Source organism: Periophthalmus magnuspinnatus, chromosome 23 (assembly GCF_009829125.3).
Source record: "Periophthalmus magnuspinnatus isolate fPerMag1 chromosome 23, fPerMag1.2.pri, whole genome shotgun sequence".
NCBI lineage: Eukaryota > Metazoa > Chordata > Actinopteri > Gobiiformes > Gobiidae > Periophthalmus > Periophthalmus magnuspinnatus.
Window position 1 is genome coordinate 9,300,372 of NC_047148.1, and position 24,580 is coordinate 9,324,951.

A 24,580-nucleotide genomic window follows, 5' to 3' on the forward strand; every position below is an offset into this window, starting at 1 on the left:
GTTATTTTTATTACTGGTACATCTGCTTGGCAGCGTTCATGTTCCCAATTTCATTTATTCTCTCAAACAATACTGAGCTTTTGTTTTATTGCACTCAACACTCAAAAGTCAAGTGATGCCACATTGCAAGCTGGAGAATTTATTTAACTAAGTTTGAACAGTCTGAGACAACTGTGAAGTAGGGTTTATTTCATTGTTTTGTTGTTGTAGATTGTAGGTGTTAGTGTTACAATTGAGAGAATATACCAGTCTCTGAACAAGACAAGCTCCACTTTCTTTAAGACTCTGCACTTTAAAAGAAATACTTAGAGGTGCATTATGTAACTTTTCTCCAGAGATGTTTTTTTTCTTCTTTGCATGTAATGTTCCACAGTACGGTAGCGCACTTGTTCGTATGGAGACAAGCAGGTGACGACAAACCAAGTTACAGGTCAGACCTTTGGAGTGGCGACAACTTTTTCAAGGTGATTTTAGCAATTAAAACACCTGTACTTAAATTAATGCAAGGTAGATAAGTTTAATAACGCACTGTGGAACATTCCTGGCTGCATGGATTCAAACAGATATCAGAAAAGTTGCCTTGTGCTCCTTTAAAACATTTTTGGACGTACCTTTATATAGTCACAGGTTAAATAATGGAAAATGATGGAATTACATAAAAAACACTGTATTCACTGTATGTGGTCTTTGCTCTACCAGATGAGCCACCAAAAGAGACACTGACTTATTTGTTTGCCCTTTTAACACTGACAGTACAGAGACAAATGATATTGATAGGAATATATTATATACAAGTAGTGTGTAGTAGCAGTTACAGTACATTGGCCAGTATAGCTCTATGAACTTTTGTATAGGAGCTGTTAAAGGGGCACTTGTGGGCGAAACATTGCTTATTATTCTCTGTGACTTTAGGGCAAATCCTCCGCTCTCCTCGCAGTAATTGAGCTTCATTAGGCACCAAAGCAATATGTAATCAAAGAGCCTGACGGGCCGACATGGACATCCAGAGGGGGTCTTATTGATCAAACCCCCTTTTTCCCAGCTCCCTGCTGCGCTGACATTTCACTGTATGGGGCGTCCCGCTAGCATCTCCACACACTATCAGCTGGGGACCAATAGAGACAGTGTGGAGTATAGGTGTGTCCTCTATAGTGGCTTTATAATGTAATGCAATTGAGGCAAAAAAGAGGCATCCTTAGTGTCTTTGTAAATTGTCTGAACGTGCGTGCGCGTGTGTTTGTGTGCTTGCATTTTCCCCCCAACATCGAATTCCATTGAAGTGCTTTTTGCGGTGTACAAAGTGATTTTGAGCCATTGCCTCCCGCTCCGTCGACAGTATTGAGAGCAGCATTGGTAAAAGGCCCCATGTGGTTCATAGCAAAACGCATTAAGAGCAGCAATAGTCAAAGAGGGATGACACTGTGCCCCAGTCTGTCATGGGTAATAGAGGGAAAACTGCAATTGTTTTATCATAACAGCAATTTGTAGCTTTGATAAGTACCTGAGTGTAAAATGTGGCTCTTTTTCACTTACATTGTTGTGTCGCATCCTCTACTGATGCGAAAACTATTACAGCGTCCTATAGAAACTGCTGTGTCTGTGCGTTTCAGAAGGATGAAAAGTGAGGACTGCTGCTAAAGTAATTAACAATTAAAAATGAAATATTAAGTTGTGAATGGTTAACCGTCCTCAAAATGGCACGATGTAGCAGAAGGTGAAACCCATGAATAGAGACAACCAGTAGTTCAAAACAACTGGAAAAAGGTGATATTGTCTTGTTACATGGAAAATATGTACTATAAAAGTTGAAATATATATATTAAAATATTAAAATCACATGAACATAACGTTTTACAGTTATATATATGTGAGATTACAACATGGTTCTCACTCCTTCATCAAAGTCACTGTACAAACTCACAGTTATTCATTGGGACCTGTCTGAATACAAGAAAACAGGAACTGTCTGGAGATGGCGTCTCTCATTTGACTCAGTTACCTGCACCATTACAGTCAATTACAATTAACCAGAAACAAATTGAATGTCAGCTGCAGAATTAGGTTAAGCAAAACCTTAATTACCTTTGGTCTAAGTGGATTAACGTGTCTAGGTGGATATAATTTTCAGTTTTCTGTCTGCCCCGGTGTAGCGTCAAGTTGTTTCTCTTTCCTTTTATTCATTCAGTCTCCTACTTGCCTTTTCGCTCGGCCTTCTCCTCTCCCATTTTCTTCTAACCGGAGGGAGTTATCAATGCAGCGCGGGTCATTAATTAGCCCAGCCAATGCAGTGACAAGTATAACATTGTTACAAATTGGTTAATTACGCTTTGTGAGTGTGTGTGCGCGAATGAGCATGAAGAGACACGCTAAGGTGGTGCAGGTTGGCTGGCTTTGTAGGTATACACGCACACACACACTTTTCACTATCTGCCTAAAGGACTTGTGCTCACTGTGTGTAAAACCAATGAGGAAAGCAGTTATCGATCCTCTGGCAGCTGAGGAAACAAGCAGACAGAGGTGATTTATGGAGGGAAAGGAGAAATAGTGAGGGGGCTAAACAGCAGAGACACGGGCAGTCATGTTCACACAGGAGAGGCTGTAAAGGAGTTTCACACCTTATGGTTTACACTGGTCCCGCCCAACGCCTGCTGTAAAACGTATAGAAGAACATACAGTGACTGGGCGGAGGCGAAAGTGTATTTGTGGTCGTATTTGTCTATGGTTCACAGGGATGTCAGCGCTGTATGGTTAACTGTGAAATTTCAGCTCATAATATAATTGTATGAACTGCAAAAATAATATTTATCATTTTAAAAGCCAAGAAGATTCAACGTTATTCCCAAAAAAAAAGTAAACCTAAATGTATGGGCTTTTTTATCTGGCTGTTTGTGTCTCAAGTGGCATGTGCTGATTCAAAGGTTGGGGGTTCGAATCCGACTCTCGACGTTAACGTTATTGGTTAAACGGTCAGATCCATTCACCCACAGTTTGCCGGGACAATTACAGCTCACACAGAAGAATGCTGTTAGGTCCACGGGCAAGACACTTAACCCACCTTGCCCCCGGGATTTGCGTAGATTGATGTATGAATGTGTGTGTGAATAGGTGAGCGGTTCCGTGATGTAAACTGCTTTGAGTGCCTTGAAAATGGAAAAGCAATACCTAAAAACGTGACCATTTACCATTAAGTTTACTTTATCATTCATGAGATTTTACAAAGTTGGTCAACTTACAAATAAAAAGGATAAAATTTGATATTGTGACATAAAAAAAAAAAAAAAAATAGACATCCGTTTCCCAGCTGTCGGATCAATCCCAGATCACACGTGTTCAAATTCAGGTTATGTTATTGAGCAAGACACTGTATTTGTCTATAGTCAATAAATAAGCCAATAGTTTTCAGTGCAGTTTTATATTTTTGTAACATTTTTGCAGTTGTGCTGGTATAACATTGGATCAGCTTTGCTTTTAGAGATACTGTCCACTTTTTTGTTTATTCTCATACATATAAAATATCTCTATTCATATATTCAATATCTCTCTTCATTGGACTATGGTCAGCTATGACTTTCTTTCATTATTTGTTCCCTGTCTGCTACTTTGAGCAAACATAATACTTAACTGGTTTGGATCAAATTACTCTAAATGTCCCAAGCTGATTCTTTGAGTGGTGAAAGTGCCATTAATCTCAGTTGTTGTTGTTGAAAGTCTTTAACTAGTCCATATGCCCCGTCCCCACCTCACATCCCCACCCTCACTACACACTTAGACACTGTTGGTCTGAGAAATCCCTGCACTTTTTACTGTTTGCGTTGTGTGTTTGGACGTGTGTGCGTCTGTCTGAGTAACAAAAAGCACCTCTTTGATCTAAAAATTCACCTTTACTACCCCACAATCTTCACCCCATCACCCACTATGCCCCCTAAGCACCCACCCCCCATCTGAACAGGCCTGAGGTTTAACACAGGAGTCTTTCTTGTCCTGGTCAGTGGCAGAAGTACACACACACACATACACACTGCCTCTCTCTTCACAAAGGTGGGTTTGTGAGTTAGGACAGCCCAGTGTTTATTTTTCCAGCGGCCAGCGGTCCCGACAGTTGCCTTTATTGTTCATTGTTGGCGGATGGATGGAGTGAGAGCGGAGGAGAGGGGGGTGGGGGGTGCGCAGGGGGGTTTGTGAGGGCAGGGGGTGCACACTGAAGTGGCAGCGACCGACAGGGAGGACAAATGGATGGCCTTCACCTTCCTGCAGCGGTCAGAGGCCAGGCCAGAGCTGCCTCATGCTTTTAGTCACTGTTACTCACAACAGCCTTTGTTGTAGACCGCGCAGGGACATAGACTTTTATTGTATTCTGCTGCAAATGTGTGCAACTGCATTTATAGTGTAACGTAAGGAAATATTAGACACGTAATTCTAAGTCTGATTGACAACTGTGTACATGTGTGCCAATTATAGTTGAGTATTTTTGTACAGTATCTGGCAATAATAAAATGAAGTTAATTTGCAGTTAATTGATGAAAACCTGTCAAATGTGCCTTGCCCGAAGACACAAAAGCTGTCCTTAACCTTTGCCATTCTGGTTAGTTCTGTTATATTAAAGTTTAGGTAAGTTCTAACCACTTATATAGGCAAGGCGAGTTTATTTGTATAACACAATTTGTAATTAAAAGTGCTTTACAGAATAAGAAAGACATTAAAATCACAATACAAACAAATCAAACATGAATAATCATTGTTAAATAAACATTCAAAGAGAACAGTGCAGAATAAAAACCTTTCAGTCGTATGCACAGCTAAACAGAACCGTTTTGAGCCTGGATTTAAACATTGTCAAAGTCGAGGCCTGTCTCACATCTTCAGGAAAAGTGTTCCAGGTTTTAGCTGCATAAAACTGAAACGCTGATTCCCCATGTTTAGTCCTGACTCTGGCACAAATAGTACAATGGAATGGGGAACTAAAAAATTGTACATAAGATATTCAGGAACAAGAATATATGAATATAGAGAGACATTTTATTAATAAAGTAAAGGAAATTTCAAAGTGGCCAGCTTCTTGCATGCAGACAATGATTACATAACTAACTAAATTTAGTAACAAGAGCTAAAATGTCAGCTTTTTCATCAGTGCCTTATAGTCTTTATCAGCTGAAGTCTGGTCGAATATATGTTCAGTGTTCTATGTCTGTGTTACTACTTCCTCCTCTCACTTTCAATATTCGCCTGAGCCATCTTTGTGTGTGCCCAAAAGGTTCACTGTGCCAACTCTTCCACTACATCACCAATGCGTAATGTCTTGCTGATAGACTAGACTGCTTTTGGACGTCGCCCGTTCCCCTGTCTCCTCGACCCTCCCGTGGTACACCCCCACCCACACCCACACCCACCCACCACCTACTTTAGCCTCCACCCCCGCCCCTCCTTCTGTGGTCCTCATCTGGTTTGCCTGGCGCTGGAATGTGCCTGTGCTAAAGGTATGGCAGCTGAGGAACAATGGCCGATTGTGCTGGTCTACAACATGGAGCTAGGTACGAGACAGTGGTAGCGGTGCCTCTCCCTAACTACATCCTGCTGTATGATTTAGGGAGAGTGTGTTAGCCTTAATGCGGGTGTGCGTCTGTGTGTGTTTGTGCGTGTGTAATGGAGCCGCCGTGGCAGGATCTGAGAGGTCAAAGGTCGAGCCATGCTAAATGTGAGCAGGAGGCTGGCTGACTGCAGAGTAAACACAGACCAGACTCTCACTCTCATTCTTGTCGCTGGCCTCACGCAATCACTGCCAACCCCCCCCCCCAAAAAAAATAAAAATAAAAATTTACCTCCCATTTCAGACCAAGTCACCAGGTATTTTCATCATGACTTTCAACCATAACTTCATAAAAATAACATTGGTTAGTTAGTACACAGGTGAGAGGATGTTTTCCTATCTCATCAAGTTTGTGTGGATTAAGTCATTCAGCCAAAGTTGGACTGAATGTACTTTACCCTTTCAAAAGCAGTATTTTTGATGTGAGTACACAAAATAGGTAGCACATAGTACATTTTATCTTTAGTAAACAAACATTGTCACACAGTATTTTGTAATAGTTTTTGTTTTTTTTATTGGTGGAAGGATAAGCATTCCAAGATGTTAGATTCATTTCCAAGTTGCAACTTTTACTACTTGTTAATTTAATATTACCACGTATTAAATTTTGTCTCACAAGTCTGTAGTACGAAACTTGAAGTCCTTTGAACTCATCTGGTACTGCTAGTACTTCAAGAAAATAGTCTTATAATATTACATTTTGGATTTTTAATTTTGTGGGTGTTTTTTTCCCTTCAAAAGACTCTGTAAAACCCATCAACAACATTATAAACATTGGAGTCCGTTTTTTGAGACCATGTTGCATAATTCAGCACCTCGTCTTGGTTGGTCTTTGCTAAATCTGTTATGTTTTTTCACATTTATAGTTAGTCCCAGGTCAGATGTATTTTTTCCATTGCAATAAGGCAATAAAGGGGGTGATGGATGTAGACTTCGGTGCCCAGGAAAATGACTCAACATCTGTTTTTAGAACTCAGCAGAGCACCCTCTCTGCACCAACACACACAGCACTGTCCCGGCACACCTCCATGACCCCTCCTCACTGCCATATATTATGTTGAACAAGGAGCCAAGGATAGCTTTACGCGGCTTTGTTGTTCCTTCTTCCTCCATCGCTCTCATTCATGCCTCTGACCTTTGACCCCTGTGCCAGCCATGCTTAAAGGCCTGTGGAGAAACATACACACATGCATATGAACTAAATCACAACATATGTATTTAACTACAAATATACATACAACAACTCGGTTTCTATTATTCTGATTTAAACACAGAGAAATGGTGTCTAAAAATCAACATTTACTGGCACATTAAAGTTAACATTTAAAATGGTTTTGAAACATTTGAAAAAAAAAAAAAAAAAACAGTACTTGAACACTTACTTTAAATTTGACCAAAGTATGTACGAGACTTAGGCTGCATTCAGACTTGTCCTTGTTGAGCCCAATTTAGTGCAAATTTGGTCTGGTCCTGTTCTAGTCCTGGTTTAGTGCTGGTCTAATCCAGGTTTAGTGCCAAATTTAGGTTAGGCACATTTCGTATGTAGTCTACATGCAAATGTGAAGGCACCCTTATATCATGATAGCCTAATGTTGACCTGAATTATTCTGTCAGTACTAAAAGTTTTATGTAGGCCCTCTCTGGTGCATAAAGTAGCATTCCTTTTTGATTTAACTTGAGATGACTTGAGTCGGAAGCCCTGTGTAAGCTGCCTTATGTTTTGTGAGCAGACCGTCCCTTTAAAAGGATGAAAGAGGTTTCATAGCGTAACCTTAACCACGTCTTGCATTTTTCTTCAAAGTGGCTCCTAGTGACCTCTGACCTCTCTCCTCTTTCTACCCCAGGTACCCCAGACAGCCTGGCGGAGAAGGAGCGCCAACTCATGGGCATGATCGGCCAGCTGAGTAGCCTGAGGGAGCAGCTCCTGGCGGCGCACGAGGAGCAGAAGAAACTGGCAGCGTCTCAGATGGAGAAGCAGAGGCAGCAGATGGAGCTCGCCAAACAGCAGCAAGACCAGGTAATAGATACTACAGACTCTTTGTACATTTAGACTGGACAAGTGCAAATGGACATAAACGTTATAAGACTTATTCTTCTTAAACAGGACAAAATTAACTGAGCAGATGAGAACACTCTTAGCATTATAAGAGTTATCTGTTCACTAATCACTTTATATAATAATCATTTTACAGTTGCACATACATAATCCAGTTAACAACCTCACTAATACATACACCGATGCATTATAGACAATAGGACCATGTGACAATGGCTTAGTCATTATCATCCAACTATTATTTGAGCTAAATGTAGGCTTTTACATGATCATTTCCATTCATTTGATGGTAGTATTTTGTGGCCTTTTCAGTGCGTCTAGTGCACTTCTAATAGCAGATGGTCATTATGTCTCCTTGTGCTCCCCGTTAATAGCACCTGAGTGGACAATTAGCACCGACCACTGTTTTGCCGGATGTTTGTGACGTCCATGTCGCACAAATATGTCACCGTAAAGATGTGTTGACAACATTGATTTATTGTTATGTTTTTTACAAACTTCAGAGAGACATATAAAACAGTGGCAGTGATTTGATGGGATTCAAAACATGACATCAAAAGAAAAACAGTCCAGTAAATGGATCATGATAATTATATGTGACAATTAACATCCAGGTAAGTTTGGATCAGTGTGACAGCCCTGTGAAAGAAAGACGACTTTAAGATTGTAAACAAGGATCCCTGGCATGGCTGACCACTTTTCTGATGATGGGATTTAAATATGTTTTGTTTAAACGTTTGTAATTAACGTTAACAGGTATTTTTATAATATTGTGATGTACAAAGTTGAAGCAATGAATAAAACATTACTCATCCATAAGAATATTGTAATTTCTATCAGAGGATTCCAGTCCTGTTTAATTTGGCCATTAAAAACAAATATTCTACAAAATTTGGATAGAAAAAAATGCAATCAGTAATTAGAGAAAGCAAAAAAGTGCACTACAATAATGTGGTTTTATGTTTTGTAGAAAGAACAAGGAAAATATATTTTATTTTGTGCATCACAGTGACGATTTGGGCCATCTCAGATCATACTAGTGTCACGATACTACAGCTTCAAACTCTATATCAACATTATGAATCATGATTCTATGATACTCAATACCAATTTAGATACTGTACTTATTGCTGGGTTAGACACTAATAGAAATGATCAGATTCAAGATTTGTGAATTTACCTTTTAGATATTTTCTGGTAAAGTACAATGTAATCAATAGGGAAAACTGTCTCTTGTCCCCCAACTGGGAGTATAACATCATCACGCTGTAGGATCTGAAAACAACCAGTATAATTGAATGTTTTAGCCATTTTCAGCATAAAATAACTGATAAAGCTCATTGTATTCTAAAACTATTCAGAAAATGTTGTTTTTTTTAAACTGATACTTGCTCAAATGAGTATCTTTTTCATAGTAGTCTTAGTACTTATTAGATTTACACTGTAATAATTGTGCCTACAGTGATGCTATTGTCATCCTGTACTTAAGCGCTCAGGAATATGCTAAGGTGGTAGCGGATGCAGCATAGACTTCCCTCTCCTCAGCTCTATCCCTGAGGTAGGACTCTGGCAGAACATATACATTTACATAAAGAGGAATCCCCTTTTTTTTCTTATTTCTTTGTTGCAGTTTTTAGCTTCAGGGGAACTCTTAAAGAACAAGAGGAGTGGAGACATAAGCTGTTGTAGTTCACCTGCACGGTCTCCTCTGGGCCTCTGGCTGAAGTGTTTACCACAGCACACACTGTCTGAGCAAATGCAACCAGAGGGACTTTGTGACCAGCATGAATGGAGTTTGGACATACAAACATGTACAGGGTTAAAGCTACACAAAGTAAAATATAGCAAGTACAAATAATTCAGATTTCTGAGCATACAAATTGTGATGATTGACAGAAGAGGCTGCAAAGACTTCAAAATAGACATAGTAGCATTCAATTAGAGTACTTGAATGTTACTATGGCAAACAACAAGGTATCATTGGTGATGATGCTTATGATTGTATGCAATTCATTCCATTCCTAGGAGCAAAAATAAAAAATATGGCTTCATGAAATTATATTATGAAAATATCTCACATATGGAAGACAACAAATGCAATTCCAGCTATTTCTATTTGTTTGTGGATATATATTGAGTTTTATACCGATGTTATATAGAAATTGCTCTGTATATTCTGTCCATACTGTAAAATCGATTATAAACTGTCTTTAAAAACAGACTAGATTGAAAAATACACTTCATAATTGAGAAGGAAACGTGTCAGTCTTCGAAGAAAATCTGGTAAACTGAACAAATTGTATGGACAAACCCTGAGGGATCTGATGTGATGACGGTAACATCAAAAAGTCCATTTGTTTGGTGTGATTGTGTGTACACATGTCAGTGAGTGTGTCAGCTCCTTCTGTCCTCTCGCCTCTGATCAGATGAGTTCTTTAATATTGCATAGAGAGACCGGGACCCAATGTCATGCTATGGGGCCCTCTGAGGCTAGCACATGTGTCGGCATGGTCCCATAGGTTTTGCAGTCGCACACGTTCACTATTCTACACGTTTAATCATATATGTGTGTGTGTCTATGTGTGTGTTTGTGTGTGTGCAGATCGCCCGGCAACAACAACAGCTCCTCCAACAGCAACACAAAATCAACCTCCTGCAGCAGCAAATTCAGGTGAGACTTTTTCTGTTTTATTGTGTTTACAGCACTCTGCCAAACCTGCTGGCTAACATGGGAATAACCAAAGAAAGTGCAATAAATGCCAAAATAATACCACATGCTAGGTAGAGAATTGCCATACCATGTACATTCAGCATTGTCTAGTTTGTGGGAGATGCTTTTTCCACTGACCAAACCCAGAATGCGATATCTCTGTATTTTTTTTATACAGATTGATCTCAGTCTGGTCTCAAGCCCGGTCAAACGTGATCATGCAATCAGATTGGTCACCTATGAGTTACGAATAAAATCAAATTTATCTCACCTCAGATTAACAGTTTAGTGCTTCACCCATTCATTCGGAAGAAATCGACAGTGTTTTTCAGCACCCTTTTCCTTTTTTTCCCCGATATGAATGGACCGATGCATGTCTCTGATTGGCTAATCCACCTGTCAATCACGGCCATTTGAAAACAGTGACCAGACCAGACTTGTATTCTGGATTCCAGGAAAGATTAGTCAGTTAATTAGTTAATAGTAAGAAAACAATAATCAAAGCTAGCAGTAGTATAAATTATTCCTTATTTTAACTTGGTTCTTTCACACCTCACTGAGACCTTTGCACAGTATGTGAATGTGTGGGCTCACTTCAATATGGCTGTGATTGTGATTGTGCTTTGTGATTTTGGTGATTGTTTGTGATTGTTGTTTTGGCCACTCAACATCGGTCAGCCCTGAATGAGCCTTGCTTTGGTTTGCTCCCTCCCACTTTATCACCACCAGATACACTATAAATGAACTGACAAATACAAAGTGAAAGCAGTAAAAATGTTGTTGAACAGTCAAAGCTGAAACCATATAAAATAAAAAAATATATAAAAAAATATATAAAATTAAAAATGTGTTTTCTATAATACTCTACATTTATTTTTTGCCCACCAATATATACATTAAAACTCAAACTTAAAGGTGCACTATGTATGTTCAGTGATGGAAAGAACACTGTAAAAATGAATTTAGTTACAGAATACTGCATTAAACTATATTTTATAATGTATTCCGATACATGGTCCAATCAGAGTACTGTATTCTGAATATTTAGAATACTTTGCCCAAGTTACATTTAAATTATAGTGTAAAAATGCAACATAGTATTAAAAACAGCTTTATATTTGTTTCACCTTTTGTTATGCATTTATTTATCACTAATTGGAGAAGGAAAAATTGCACATGGACTCACCACAAGAGCAGTATTTTCTATTTTTCCTTCTAATATGGTGCAGTTTGAAGCCTAAATTGGGTGATCCAGTACAACAATGTATTCCTTTGAAATGACAAATAACTGCATTCTGAATAGCACCAAATAAAAGAGTAACTATACCAGAATACAGTTACCCAAAATGTGTATTTTGAATATATATTCTCAGTACACGTTTTCAGGTACTTCCCAGCACTGTGTATGTTATAGGTTATTGCTTTGCCTGTAATGTTCCACAGTACAGTATAAATGTATCTTTTTGATTTATTCAATCACAAGCGCTTTAAGTGTCAAAACATATTTGGTTTTGGTGGGGTCATGTGCTTGTCACCGTGGAGATTGCTAAGTTTTATCCCATTTTTGGAACATTCCAGACAAATCAGTGGAAAAAAGAAGGTTTTGGACTCTCCATCAAAAAAAACAAAATGCCGCTTAAATGATCATCTGTATGAGTTATGAATTCTGTTATAAAAGAGATGCTAACTCCAATCATGAAAAAATGCAGAGACAAGTGACTAACCCAAACAAACTATATTTAATTTAAACCATGCCAGTGTGAATCAATCAAGTCATTTTGAACGGGCAAACTGTGTGGAATAAACGGCTAAGTGTATGTAAGGCACACTTCAAAATGGGCGTATTGTCCTATGGGTGCTACACTGGAGTCTCTATGTGGATCCAGGTGGCTGGACTGAAGAGCGCAGGCCTTTGTATGGGCAGATGACACTGGGTTTGGGGATGAGAAAAGCAGCTCTTTGTATCATATAGAGCCGCCCTGTGTAAGAACCGGCGCGCACACATTAGCTTAGAGTGTAGCATTTAGCCTTAATGTCGTGATAAGGAAAAAAGAGACTTGTAAGTTTATCATATGTGGGAAGTGTCTATGTGCAGACGCAACGCAAAGAAAAGCAGATGTGTTTGTTTACTTTGTGTGAGATCAATACATTATACATTATTCTAGTCACTGCTTCTGAACTGGCATTACGTTAAAACTTGTAACATTGCAGGGACTCATTTTAACTTTAAACTTATATATATTTCCTATGTTATTTTTGTCCATACAAGTCTACTATTACTTCTCAACATTGTCTTCTGCTCAGTTCAATTGCAGTAAATGAACCTTTTGGATGATCAAATTCATGGCTTGCCCAAGGACAGCGCACACTGGTCATTTTGATTTGTTTGTCCATTACAAACATATGAAGAATAAACTATAGTGGGAGTAAAAGCAGTAGTAGTTGTAGTAGTAGTAGTACTGAAGTTTTCCCCCCTCCATCATCATCTATGCCTGAGCTAAATTTGGAACTGGCCTCCCTCGAGTCTAAAACAATTGCGTGTTGTTCTTTCTAAGGATTCCTCAGTGTCCTGTGCGTGTCCATATCTTAACTTGTGTGTAACGTGAGTGTGTGTTACATGTTGGTTGCAGCTGTGTGTGTTAAGCCATAAACACGTCCGCTCGTGATTCACTCCCTCACGACCCCATCGAGACAAAGCTCTCTTTTCCCATGACTTTGCAACCTTTTCCCAAACAAGCGCGTCTCCATTGAACGCACCAACAATAGTTTCTCACAAGCCCGGGCAGCTGCAGGGAGCTCTGTTCTGAGCAGACACTATCAATGGGACTTCATCACAACGGCTCAAGACATTTACAAGTCTAGTCTATCAAAGTCTTTACATAAGCGGCTAATTGTGTAGGACGTTTTGCACCCTTTGTCCCAAACATTTGAATCAGCTTTTTATTGTCCTCAATTTGCAAAGGAAGTGATAAGAAGAAATTGCACTACAGCTGTTGTTTCATCCAAATCATAGCGTTTTTGTTTATAAATTCATTTTTTAGGTTATTAACAGAATCAACAGAAACAATTTTAAGACATTTTTTTCTTATATGAATCTACGGCAGCTAGGAGATGTAACATTTGTTTTATTACTGTTAAACAAAGATTTATTAAACTGCTTCAATATGCATTAGCTATACCAAATAGTTCAACATAATTTAGAAACGGTCATGCACGTAAAAGCACAAATACTACAATATATGAAGAGGATAAGAAAATAGACTAATATCATAGAAACATTAGCATAAAACAGTCACTTTTTTGATAGCGCATGGTTGATAGATAGTAGAGAGAATCAGTGCAGCACAAGTGTTGTATTTAATTTGCTTTTTCCATTACGACGAAAGGGAACTTCATGACTTTTTATAGATTGCTGACATTGACTCACCTTTTTGCACAACCAGTCAAAAGCAGAGAAGACATTGGTCAGACAAATTAGCACAAATACGCCATAATCTGCTCGTAAAGGGGGCTGCTAACTTACACTCTCGAATCGGAAGCAATCGCACTGAAATCCCAAGATCAAACAGAGCTCTCAGCATCAAAGCGGAATACTGCTTAATCATTCATGAAGAGATTGTCTCCTCTGTCCCGCACTACAATGGACTGCCAGCACCAGGGCAGCAGGTTCACTGAGTGTGTGTGTGTCTATGTATGTGTTCTAAAAACTTGTCATTGCATGTCTTTCTCATAAGCTGCCTCTTCATACTCTATGTAATGTGTTGTAATGCGTAAGATCTTAGTACAGTGGTCCTCAAACATTTCACACCAAGTACCACCAAAGAAAAGGTTTGGCTTTCCAAGTACAGTACCACCAGATCTAAACCCATAATAGGTCAATAGATCTAAGAGAGCTAAAAAAAAACAGAACAAGAGGAGAAAAGATGAAACTATTGCCTACACATTGTCGGAAAAGCTTCAGAATGTTTTCAGACAGCATGAAATCGCGATCTATTTCAAACCTACAAACACTTTAAGACAGAAACCGGTTCACCCAGAGGACAAAACTCCAAGCGAGAAACAAAGCAATGTGATCTACTCCATCCAGTGTAGTGAAGAGTGCAGCGAGTGTTATATTGGAGAAACAAAACAGCCACTCCAGAAGAGAATGGACCAACACTGTTGCGTGAGCATCTTGGGACCCCAGTCCGCCATACATCTCCATCTCAAAGCCGCGAACCACTCCTTTGAAGATAGTGAGGTACAGATCTTAGCCAAGGAAAAGGAATTGTTTGAGAGAGAACTTAAAGAGGCCATATTTGTTAGGAAAAACAGTCCATCTTTGAACAAGACTGAGATACTTAGACAGTATTTATCTCCTCCTTATAACTGCACCCTCAGACCTAAATCAAAACAAGGAAAACAATAGTGATAGCCAGTATGCTAATAGGTGTGAGAGCACTTATTAGGCGCCTGAACGGTTATACAAATGTGTTGGTCTGTTTCAGTATTGTTAGCTCCTCCCTTCAGATAGATTTAAGCCAGTGTCCACCAGTTATCTAAGCAGAACTGAAGAAGCCGCTTGGATGAGTGGCGAAACGTCTTTACGCGAACATTTTTGGCCAGTTGATAGAATAAATTCCTTTTTTTTTAATTATTATTACCCAAAGGTAGACATAGAGGTGGTTAAAGTTGACTCTAAATTAGTCAAAACAGTTACTGAAGCTGTCTAAGGAGCTTGTGTATGTGTTTTAGTAGATATTGCGTTTACATTGAACATGGAAGAACTTAAATTGCATGTATGTTTAATGAAAATATTATAGCTTTAAAAGTTCTAGCACATTATTTACTGCTAAATATTCTATGTCCACAATAGAGATTTACCTTTGTCCCAATATAGCTCTGTCTAAGAATAGGAAATCCCTGAATAGGCTTGTGTGACTTAACTCTAGTGTAAACAGAGAAGAGCTCAAGGATATTATAAAACTTAAATTGTCTTTTAAATCCATTTATGTAAAATGAACGACTGATGTATTATGTATTAGCTAATTTAGTCAAGTCTAAGCAATTTTTTATTGCGACAGGAGAGACAGTTGCATTGCTGACAATTGATTGCACATGTTAAAATATTTCTTTCATACAACAAGGGAAAGGTCATATTGTTTAAGTCGTCAATTTTAATAAACGTGTTCACAAATTTTTGTCACTTTTCTGAATAAAAGTGCTTGGGTTACTAAAAGTTATGACCCCGCCATTGACATGAGTTTATTTATGACTAAGTGTGCTATACTTATCCAGCCTATACCATTGTGTGATATTGGAAACCTGCCTAATGACACTAAATGTGCTCTTTATTTACAGCAGCACAGATAATTACTTCCACCACGCACACACTTTGTAAACACTCATTAGCACTCACAAGTCTCTCTTTGAGCTCTGACTAATTGATTTTACCTTGAATTTTCCATCAATTTAGACCGTTTAGACCTTCTACTATGTTTTGTGTAACGATATCCTGGTGCGAACTCTCATCTGTAACATAAATCTGAAATCCCACTAGAGGCTATTCTTCACCTTTGAACTGACTAAACCTCTATTTCTGGACCGGGCTAGCCTTAATCCTTGTTTATTATAAGCCAAAGAGCTCATCCTTAATATTCCCCTGAAGTCAAGTAAAGCGGATGTAAACAAAACACTCTGACACTTCAACAATAGGGTCAACTACATCAGTTAAGAAACACTTTTGTATATAAGTAGCCTAACGTTTGAAGTTTAATGTAGTAATTTGTGTCAAAGTTGGATTTCTTGGTTTTCAGAACTAAACCAGGACTAGACCAGGACCAACCCAACCCTACATCAGGACTAAACTTGGCTCAGACCAGGACTAAACCTCATTGCAATGTTTTGAAATTCAATAAGCAGTAATTGTTCAAATCCTGGTGACATTCACATCAATAGGTAACAATAAACCCTGATATAGCAGTAGTTAAAGCTAATAAATACTTTTACAAACTGTGTAATTACTGGGTTGTGAGCGGCAGCATCAACATTTTGGCCTTTGGAATTGAAAACATATGGACACAGTAATCTCAGCAACATGACTTCACTTGGAAGCTGCAACTCTTTTAAGAACTCACTACTAGAGCATGTAAAATGTCAACACAACAGCATATGATTTGCAGTAGAGTTTTTGACTGGATAGGGATCAAAATGAAGACTTCTAGAACATAAAATGCGTGCTTTTGACACCTGATACATGCGCATTTCACACACACACTCTGTAGCACCCCCCGCTACGGCTCTGTTCTTGTTAGGCTCCGAGGGTTAGCGTGTTTCCTTTGCCGCGCCACTGCCCTCCTCTGGTCCTAATTAAACAGCTTGTCGCCGCGGCTACCTCGAGAGAAGCCGGGGACGATGCTTCCTCCTCAACACGTCAGGGATGAAAGGAGCTCACCTGCCGAGCTGCTCAGGGCTTACACCTTAGGAACCCGCGCATACCTTGTACAATATAACTGCATTGATACACTTTGTATGGAAGACAGTGGGATAAATGTGTCCGTTTTAATGAATTCAAAGTCTTTCGGGTGAGACGCTTAGACGTGAGATGTAGTTATCTCATGTAGTGGACATAGAGTTGTGTGGCAGCTAGAAATAGGGGACTACGGCAAAATGAAGGTTCAAAGAAAGGTAAGACTTGGTGGTCACAGTGGCTAACAAGCTCTCCTTGAAAGACAACCTCGTATTTTTTAATTAAATGTTGCAAAACTAAAATTATTGGTAAAATACTTGATTCAATATAGTGACAAGGACTGCAACAACTTTGTGATAAACATCTTTATGACAAAGATAGATGACATTTCAAGGCTAAATATTGCAACCCAATTTAAAATGCATTTATGTGTGTATCAAAGAAACTAAAATAAATAAATAAATAAATCGTATAAAAAGTATAGAGTACAATAAAATGACGACCAGGGCTCAGTTTTGTTCCAAATGACTGAAGACGACTTGCTTCATTATATAGTCACCGCTCCTCTCCGCACAGTTATATGAGGTATCTTGCAACAGGAAAATAAACTGACTAAAGCCACCTGATGCTTTAAAGGAAGGCCAGACTTAGCGGCGACAGCGGCTAACAAGCTCTCTATTAAGGCTAACCTGTGCGGGTAACTCAATCACACAGGCCCGGCTTTGTTAGCATCAGATGTTGTTCATTTGTGGGTGAAAAGGAGCAGCGCCGCCACCTCTGGACGCGGTGCACAGGAGCGCCTAACCCAATTGGCTGTGTAATGGTTTAATCACTCACATTACACTGCAGCCGCTGTAATTTGTGTTTTCCTTCGACGTACTGTCATGTCCGCACATAAAATATAAAGAGCGTTTACAAACTGGACCAGGACCAAGCTGACCCCTGTCTGCTCAGTTGTATTAGCACCACTGTGTCCATCACACATTATTATACAAAATAGTGTTGGAGCATTAGCACAGATTCCATGCAGGGTTTCAAACATCAAATTAAAGTCACTTAACTTAAATGCATACATTATTTCAGCACCATACAGCTGTGTTAAATGACACGCTCACTTTTACTCCTATAAAGTGCACTTCTCACAAATGATTAACTAATGCGACTCAGTAAATGTAGTATTTGAATGGCTCCAAGGGAAAAGGGAAGGGTAAACCCACGTGAATAGAACTTTGTGTGGTTGGAAGTCATCCAACCAAATTTGCCAGTAAAAAGGCTGCAAAATTAAATGTTATTAAATTTAGACACATTGTAAGTTATTTCTGTTAATATGTAATGAATGTAAAAGAACTCAATATAATATGTTATTGCAACAAGCTACACAAATATCACTCTATATATATTCTTTTGCTATATATATCTTTTTTTATTTATTTATTTATTTATTTTAATAGAGGCTGCCCATTACAAAAAAAGCCCTAAAGCATCCCTAAACTACAAACTATGGGTCTTAGGTTGGTGGCCCCTGGACTGTTGCAGAAATGACACTTGAAGTCATTAACTTAAATGTTAAAATGTGTTGTAAGCAAAAGTAACCAACATTCAAACTGATATAACAGCTCCTGTAACATTACCATGAAAACTTTTAAAAATCATTTTCAGTGTTTTTTTCAAGAACCACTTGTAAAAGTTTCAAGTTCATTCACGTGATAAAGGACCTATGTTCCCCCCATATGTTAAACAGTTAATGAATCCAATCGTGTTTTTTCCTGACCGTCGTACAATAAGATAATGAGATGAAAGCCCCTGTTTGATGAAGTTACCAGTTCAATATCTTCAGTTATGTTTATCAAGGTCGGCTTCCTGCTGTAGAGACTTTCTCACAATATGTTACTACTACCTGACATGTGGCACAGAGGAATAATTGGAAATACACACTTACTGAACTGCAGAGAAAGTGCGACAGTGAACTATAGGACAGAAAAAGAAATACAGGTGGTTGAAAACAGTATGACCATTATATGTTGGCAAATATGTCTAATATGTTTACAACCCTCTTTGCTTAGGTCCATTTCAGTCCAGTGTTGTGCCCTGGAGCACCACTCTGCAGGTTGGCCCCCATAACTGCTGTCCATACCAACGGACTCTTTTTTTAAAAAGGCAGCAGTCCCTTGCTCTCTTCTCCTCTCGCTCTCTCTCCAAATTAATTATTGGTTGTATTGCTCGCACATCCCCTCTCCTGCAGTAGGTCATTCAGGTCTTGCATTAATTGTCGCAGCATATGGTCGCCAACAGATTTTAGCTGTGGGACTCGCACTTTAGCGGGGGCTATTTTTTCGCGCGCTCAGATGCGAGCCATATTGTGTGGCGCTGGCAGCTATTGTTCAGTGCATTAACTTCATAGAGCTAATTACTCCCCAATAATAACTTTACCTTGGAGTTTTTAGCGCACCGCGTGCCAACCAACCTGTTTCGCACCCCATATGTTAATTAGCGGCCACATCTTCATTATGCCACAGCGGCGCTTTAAGTTCAAGCTGTGCCGCCTGGCGCGTGCTGAACGCAGCTCCAAACGCTGCCAATTATCCCACTCTTGCTCCGTCTCTGTCTCTCCTCTTCCTCTCCTGTTCACTCTGTTCTTGCTCTGTTTACCCGCTCCTCAGAAAGGACTGGTGATTGCACTTTTCTGCCCTCACAAAATCTCAAGAAAAGTTTGATCTTAAATACATGTATACATCTGTTATCTTGTAGCAAATGAGCGTGGTTATGAAATATTTTTGATAGTTAATCCAATTTATGCTACAAAACAAAACCCACTGGTCACTGATATACTGATATTGCCTGCAAATAACTGAAAAATTGAAACATATTGGAAAGCATTTGAACATTTGTGAGATCAGTTGTTCCCTCTTCCTCTCTTTCTGCCACCTCAAAGATAAAAAGTTATGGAGTTGCATCTTCTGTGCCTCACATGCTGTATACACTCCACTCTCTTTGTTTTGCATTCAATTAGCACTGATTAGAGACTCCTCCACAAACGTTCGGTTTGTTTTTGTTTGGCACAGGGAGAGGCAATTTTGTAGATAAAACGCAGATCCCCTATTCTCCTCCTTACAGTAGTGCAAAGAGATGTTTTGTCTTTTGGAGTCTGACAGTTTTCATGTTTCTTTTAACTGGAGTGAAAGTGTGGTATTCCCAGAGTGCCTGCTGTTTCAGCTGTGCCGATCTAGAGTTTGCCTGAAAGATCTTGAACTGACTGGTTTTCATTCATCTTTGTCACAATAAATACGATATCAACTGATAGGTGGAACAATATTTGTGGGGGGTTAATATTTGTTGTGTATACCTTTTTGTTGCACTAGTGCGGCAAATTTTTTGTTGTACCATAAAATACGATGTAGCACCGTGAGCTGTTGGCCATTCAATAATAAAGATCTATGAGTTTTTAAGTGAATTCAATAGTATCATCGTCATATTTTCGATAGCAATAAAAAATATTAACATTTGTTATTGGCCTATCTATATCATTTTGGACCGAGCTGGTTTCAACTTTCTTTGTTCCCCTACAGTTTGCATAGCAGCCTTGTATCCATAATCTACTTAAAGGTATTGCATTATTGTATATCTAATAAAAGGATCGAATTAAGTCATTTTCTATTAAGCCAAAGAATGTAAATAGGAAGGAATGTACAGAAGACTTCCAATGTCATATGATGTACAAGCCCTCTGCCTCCCTCTGACACTGCAGTGGTCAGGCTCACTTGTAAAATGAGGAAAACAAGCATTTAAATGAAAAACAATTTGGTGTGGGTAAAATTATAAGCCCATAAAACATTTATGAACAATCCGTCAAGCTATAAATTACACGCTGCTAATATGAGTGAAGTAGATCATTTGAATCAGCAAGTCATAAAAATTAAAATAAAAATGCATGGTAATACTAGTACGACACACATTTGATGAGTTTCAGCCACGTTCTTCCTGTTTTAAAAGACTTTTTGAGGACATTTGCTCATTGAAAAGATATAACATTTGGATTTGAATAGTTTATTTCTATGGCAACAGCTTCAGTTTTTCATTACGCTAAAATGGATTTGTTCACAATGATTACAAAGTTTTGCCCAGGGACGCAATCATTTTATGCTAACTATTGAAAACAGCATGTCAGTCGATTATATATTTTATTTTAGACTCTCTAATATGTGAGACAGTAGAAAAAAATGGTAGCTAAACTCTGCATTAAACGTAGTGTCCATGCGTTTTGCCTCCTGCGTGAGTACGTTATGGAGGTCAGTGCCGTGTGCCGTGAGCAGCTGCTACACACATTTCTGAGTCAACTATAATAACAGGAACATATGGACAAAATGATTCTCATAAAGCATTCAGTGTGCCTCTCATTATTTCTCCATTTCTCTGTGTATTTCAGGGATTTGTACTTCTTATGGCTTATCCCACTGTGGAGACTTAGATGTATAGGGCAGCAGTTACTTAGTGGATTAATGTCTTCCTATTGTACACATTATTTGTCCTGGAACAGAGGGGAAATCACATGGCAATTGAATGTATGTGACCATGGAGATTAGTGCATATTTCAGATTCTACAAACTTTGTCATCTGTTGCAACAGGAAATCAATCCAGAAGGAAAAACAAAGTCTGCAATTGTATTCTGAGTAGTTTAGATGTATTTACATTATGATCTAAATACCATTTTACTTCCTCATGCTCCGTTTTGGTTATAATACTAGGCACAATCAGTTATCAGTTGGTCTTTAGAATTAATTGTGTGTTATGTAAGTGGACAACTGAGATAGTAAAATAAAAATTCAGTCGGTGAGGGAGCTTGAAACAACTTTTTGACAGATTTGAGTGTTTCTTTTACTACGGATCATAGCTGGACAACTGAAGGATTACACAGACTTGACAAGTGACATTTAACTATTTTAATTCATTCAATTCAACCAGCTCAAATCAATAGTCTAAACTGAAGTCGGTTTGAATGTGTAGAGATGATTTTGAAGTGTAGGTGGCATAACAACACTGTACAAATCTGCATATAATCATACTGTACAGAAAGATGACTTTGTGCCTGTATCCTCCATATCAGTTCTGTTCTTTTCTCTTGTCTTCCCTACGGTACATTACAGTATTCCAGCCAGCTCCTCTCCAGCATATGTCCAATTAGGCCTGAAAGGCAGAGCGCGACTGTTGTGTGTGTGATTCGTCCCGGCGGGGGTCCTGTCCGAGCCCACTCTCCGTCTGATCGCACCAGCGCGGTTTATGGTTAACCAAAATGTTCGAGTAATTATTGTTTTTTGGTGTTGGGGGGAAACACTTGAAGAGACGGCTATTCCCTGGTTGCGCTGATGGTTTGATTACAGGGCTGTTGCGGGCTGACTGCTGCATGCCGACACACGGGAGGAGAGCTATAGGGAGCGGGAGGGAAAGACACATGGACGATTTATTAGGTACACTGTTTTATGCTTCTGAATTCAAATGACTGAGGACTGAGTGAAGATGAACCGTGTCTGAACCAAGAAGACTGTGCAGTGGTCTGAAATAAGGACCGAATCCTATCAGGAAAATGCAAGAATGTTACCGTACAATTTTAAAGTTGTTCTAATCACAATTTTGAGAACCTCTGACGTTCTAGACCAGGAGCGTCAAACTCATTTTCAGCGAGGGCCACATCAACAAAATGGCTGCTCTCAAAGGGCCAAATGTAATTATAACACAGTATAAATATAACTAAATGTGACCAAATGTAATGCAAAATAAATGCAACTACCTTTTAATCTTCATAATTAAATGTTTCTATATTTATTACTTATTCAAGTTACAAATATTGCACATGGATTTGCATAGATATGAAAAAATGTCTGTGTAACTGTGTATCTCTTGATAAACTGATATTTTAAGACAGTCATACCTTTTAATTTACCCTGTCACAGGCCACATGAAATGACATGTCGGGCCACATTTGGCCCATGGGCCTTGAGTTTGACACATGTGTTCTAGACAATATTAAGAGTATATCATAAAGGGGACTATGTAACTTTTCCAGTGAAGGGTCTGAGATATTATTGATGTGCCTATTCCACAATATTACAATTAAAAAAGTACTAAGCCAAGTTACAGTTCAGGTCTGTGGAGAAGCGACCATTATAAGGTATATTTTCAATTTATTAGCAATTAAACCACTTCAAAAGAATAGATTAGTTTAATATTGTTTCTCTGCATGTGACGCTATACAGTCTTATTTGTTGTGAGTAGAAAAATGTAAGAAAAAAAAGCAATTGAGTAGAACTTAGGCTGAAATTTGAAAGTGTAAATTAAGTGAGAGTAGGTTCGTGAAATATTAGGATAAAACATGGCCCCACTTATTAGATTGAACACCGGTTTAGACAGCTATACCTAATATTATGGCCACAGTGGAAATATTGTATACATCCACTGTTCACATATTGCACTTACACCAAGGGGGAAAAAAAAAAAACCTCACACAAACGCACATAGCAGCTAACAGCATCTCAAGCACTAGCCACTTGAAGCACTCACTGGGCCTACATTACCTGATTGTAGCCGTGGCATCTTTATGATTGTACAGCCATTTACCGTCATTTCCATCATTCCTTTAGATCCATTTTTCACATCAAACAGCTCTCACCTGCCCATTATCCTATTCAGACATTACCTGCTGTTTGCCCTCCTGACAGAATAAGAGCAGCATATCAAGAGGTGAGCCATAGGGTACACAAGGAGGATGGATGCTCTGAAAACATTTGTTCTAGAAGATGTCTGTTTAAAATAACGGAGGTAGAAAAGACAGAATTTCTGCTCTAATCAGATTACAAGAGGATTTCTTAGTAGCATATAAATGTGGGTTTGTCCTTACAACAGAGGATGCAATAATGCCGCAGAAATGTGTACTAATATGTTAAAATGAATTGAACACGTAGGTTAGAACTAGGTTTTCTTTTCAATGCAATCGCTAACTAACTAACAACATTCTTGAGCTTGAACTTTTAGTAAATATGCTTGATTAAAAGGTTAAGAGTTTGGGTTAGGTGTTATGAATTATGTCTTTCTTCATGTTTTATAATGTTAAATAAATGTAGTTATTATAGTGTTATGTATATGTTGGTCCAAAATATTAGCTGTAGTTCGCAAAGTAATCTTAGTTACACTTATCCAACGCCAAAATTAAGGCTCAACTGGGACTAAACCAGAACCAGAACACGACCAAACGAGGTCTACATCACATAAGTACAAATGTAACTGCACCATACGTCGAGAACAACCACCTCTGGCCTTTTGTTTTACCGTTTTCGTATTCGTTTGTGCTTAAAATAAACATAACTTTTGGCATTAGATGTAGTTATAAGTTTAACATGTCCAGGTATGTTCTCCTTCTTCTTCTCATCTCCGCTGTCCCTCCCTCTCCTCTCACAAAGCGGTGACTTCCTCCCGCTCGTCTCTCCTCTCCGACTGTCAGTCACTCCGTCACACGCGAGTCTTTGTGTGTTGTTTTTGGCAGAACGCTGTTTAGTGCAACCATCTGTCTCTGTCTTCTCTCCTCTCTCTCTCTCTCTCTCTCTCTCTCTCTCTCTCTCCTCCTCTCCCTCTCTCCCTCCTTCTCTCCCCTCTCTCCTCACTGCCAAAGCCACCCTTCTGAGTTTTTTTTTTTTTCTTTTTTTCTGCGTCTCCTTTTTAAAATCCTGGAAACCTTGTGAAGTCATATGGCGCCGTGCCGAAGCAAGTGAGTTTGTGTGCGTCCGTAAGTTGCG

The 24,580-nt window shown here is 38.9% G+C and overlaps 1 protein-coding gene across 6 annotated transcripts in view; it reads left to right on the top strand.

Moving 5' to 3' along the window:
- The window catches only part of sox5 (SRY-box transcription factor 5), a 117,567-nt gene that overhangs the window by 58,477 nt on the left and 34,510 nt on the right, over positions 1-24,580 (top strand). For all 6 annotated transcript variants that reach the window (XM_033988960.2, XM_033988961.2, XM_033988964.2 and 3 more), the window contains exons 5-6: positions 7,429-7,601; positions 10,243-10,311. In XM_033988960.2, the coding sequence (XP_033844851.1) occupies positions 7,429-7,601; positions 10,243-10,311 (242 nt within the window). The remainder of the gene's footprint in view (positions 1-7,428; positions 7,602-10,242; positions 10,312-24,580) is intronic.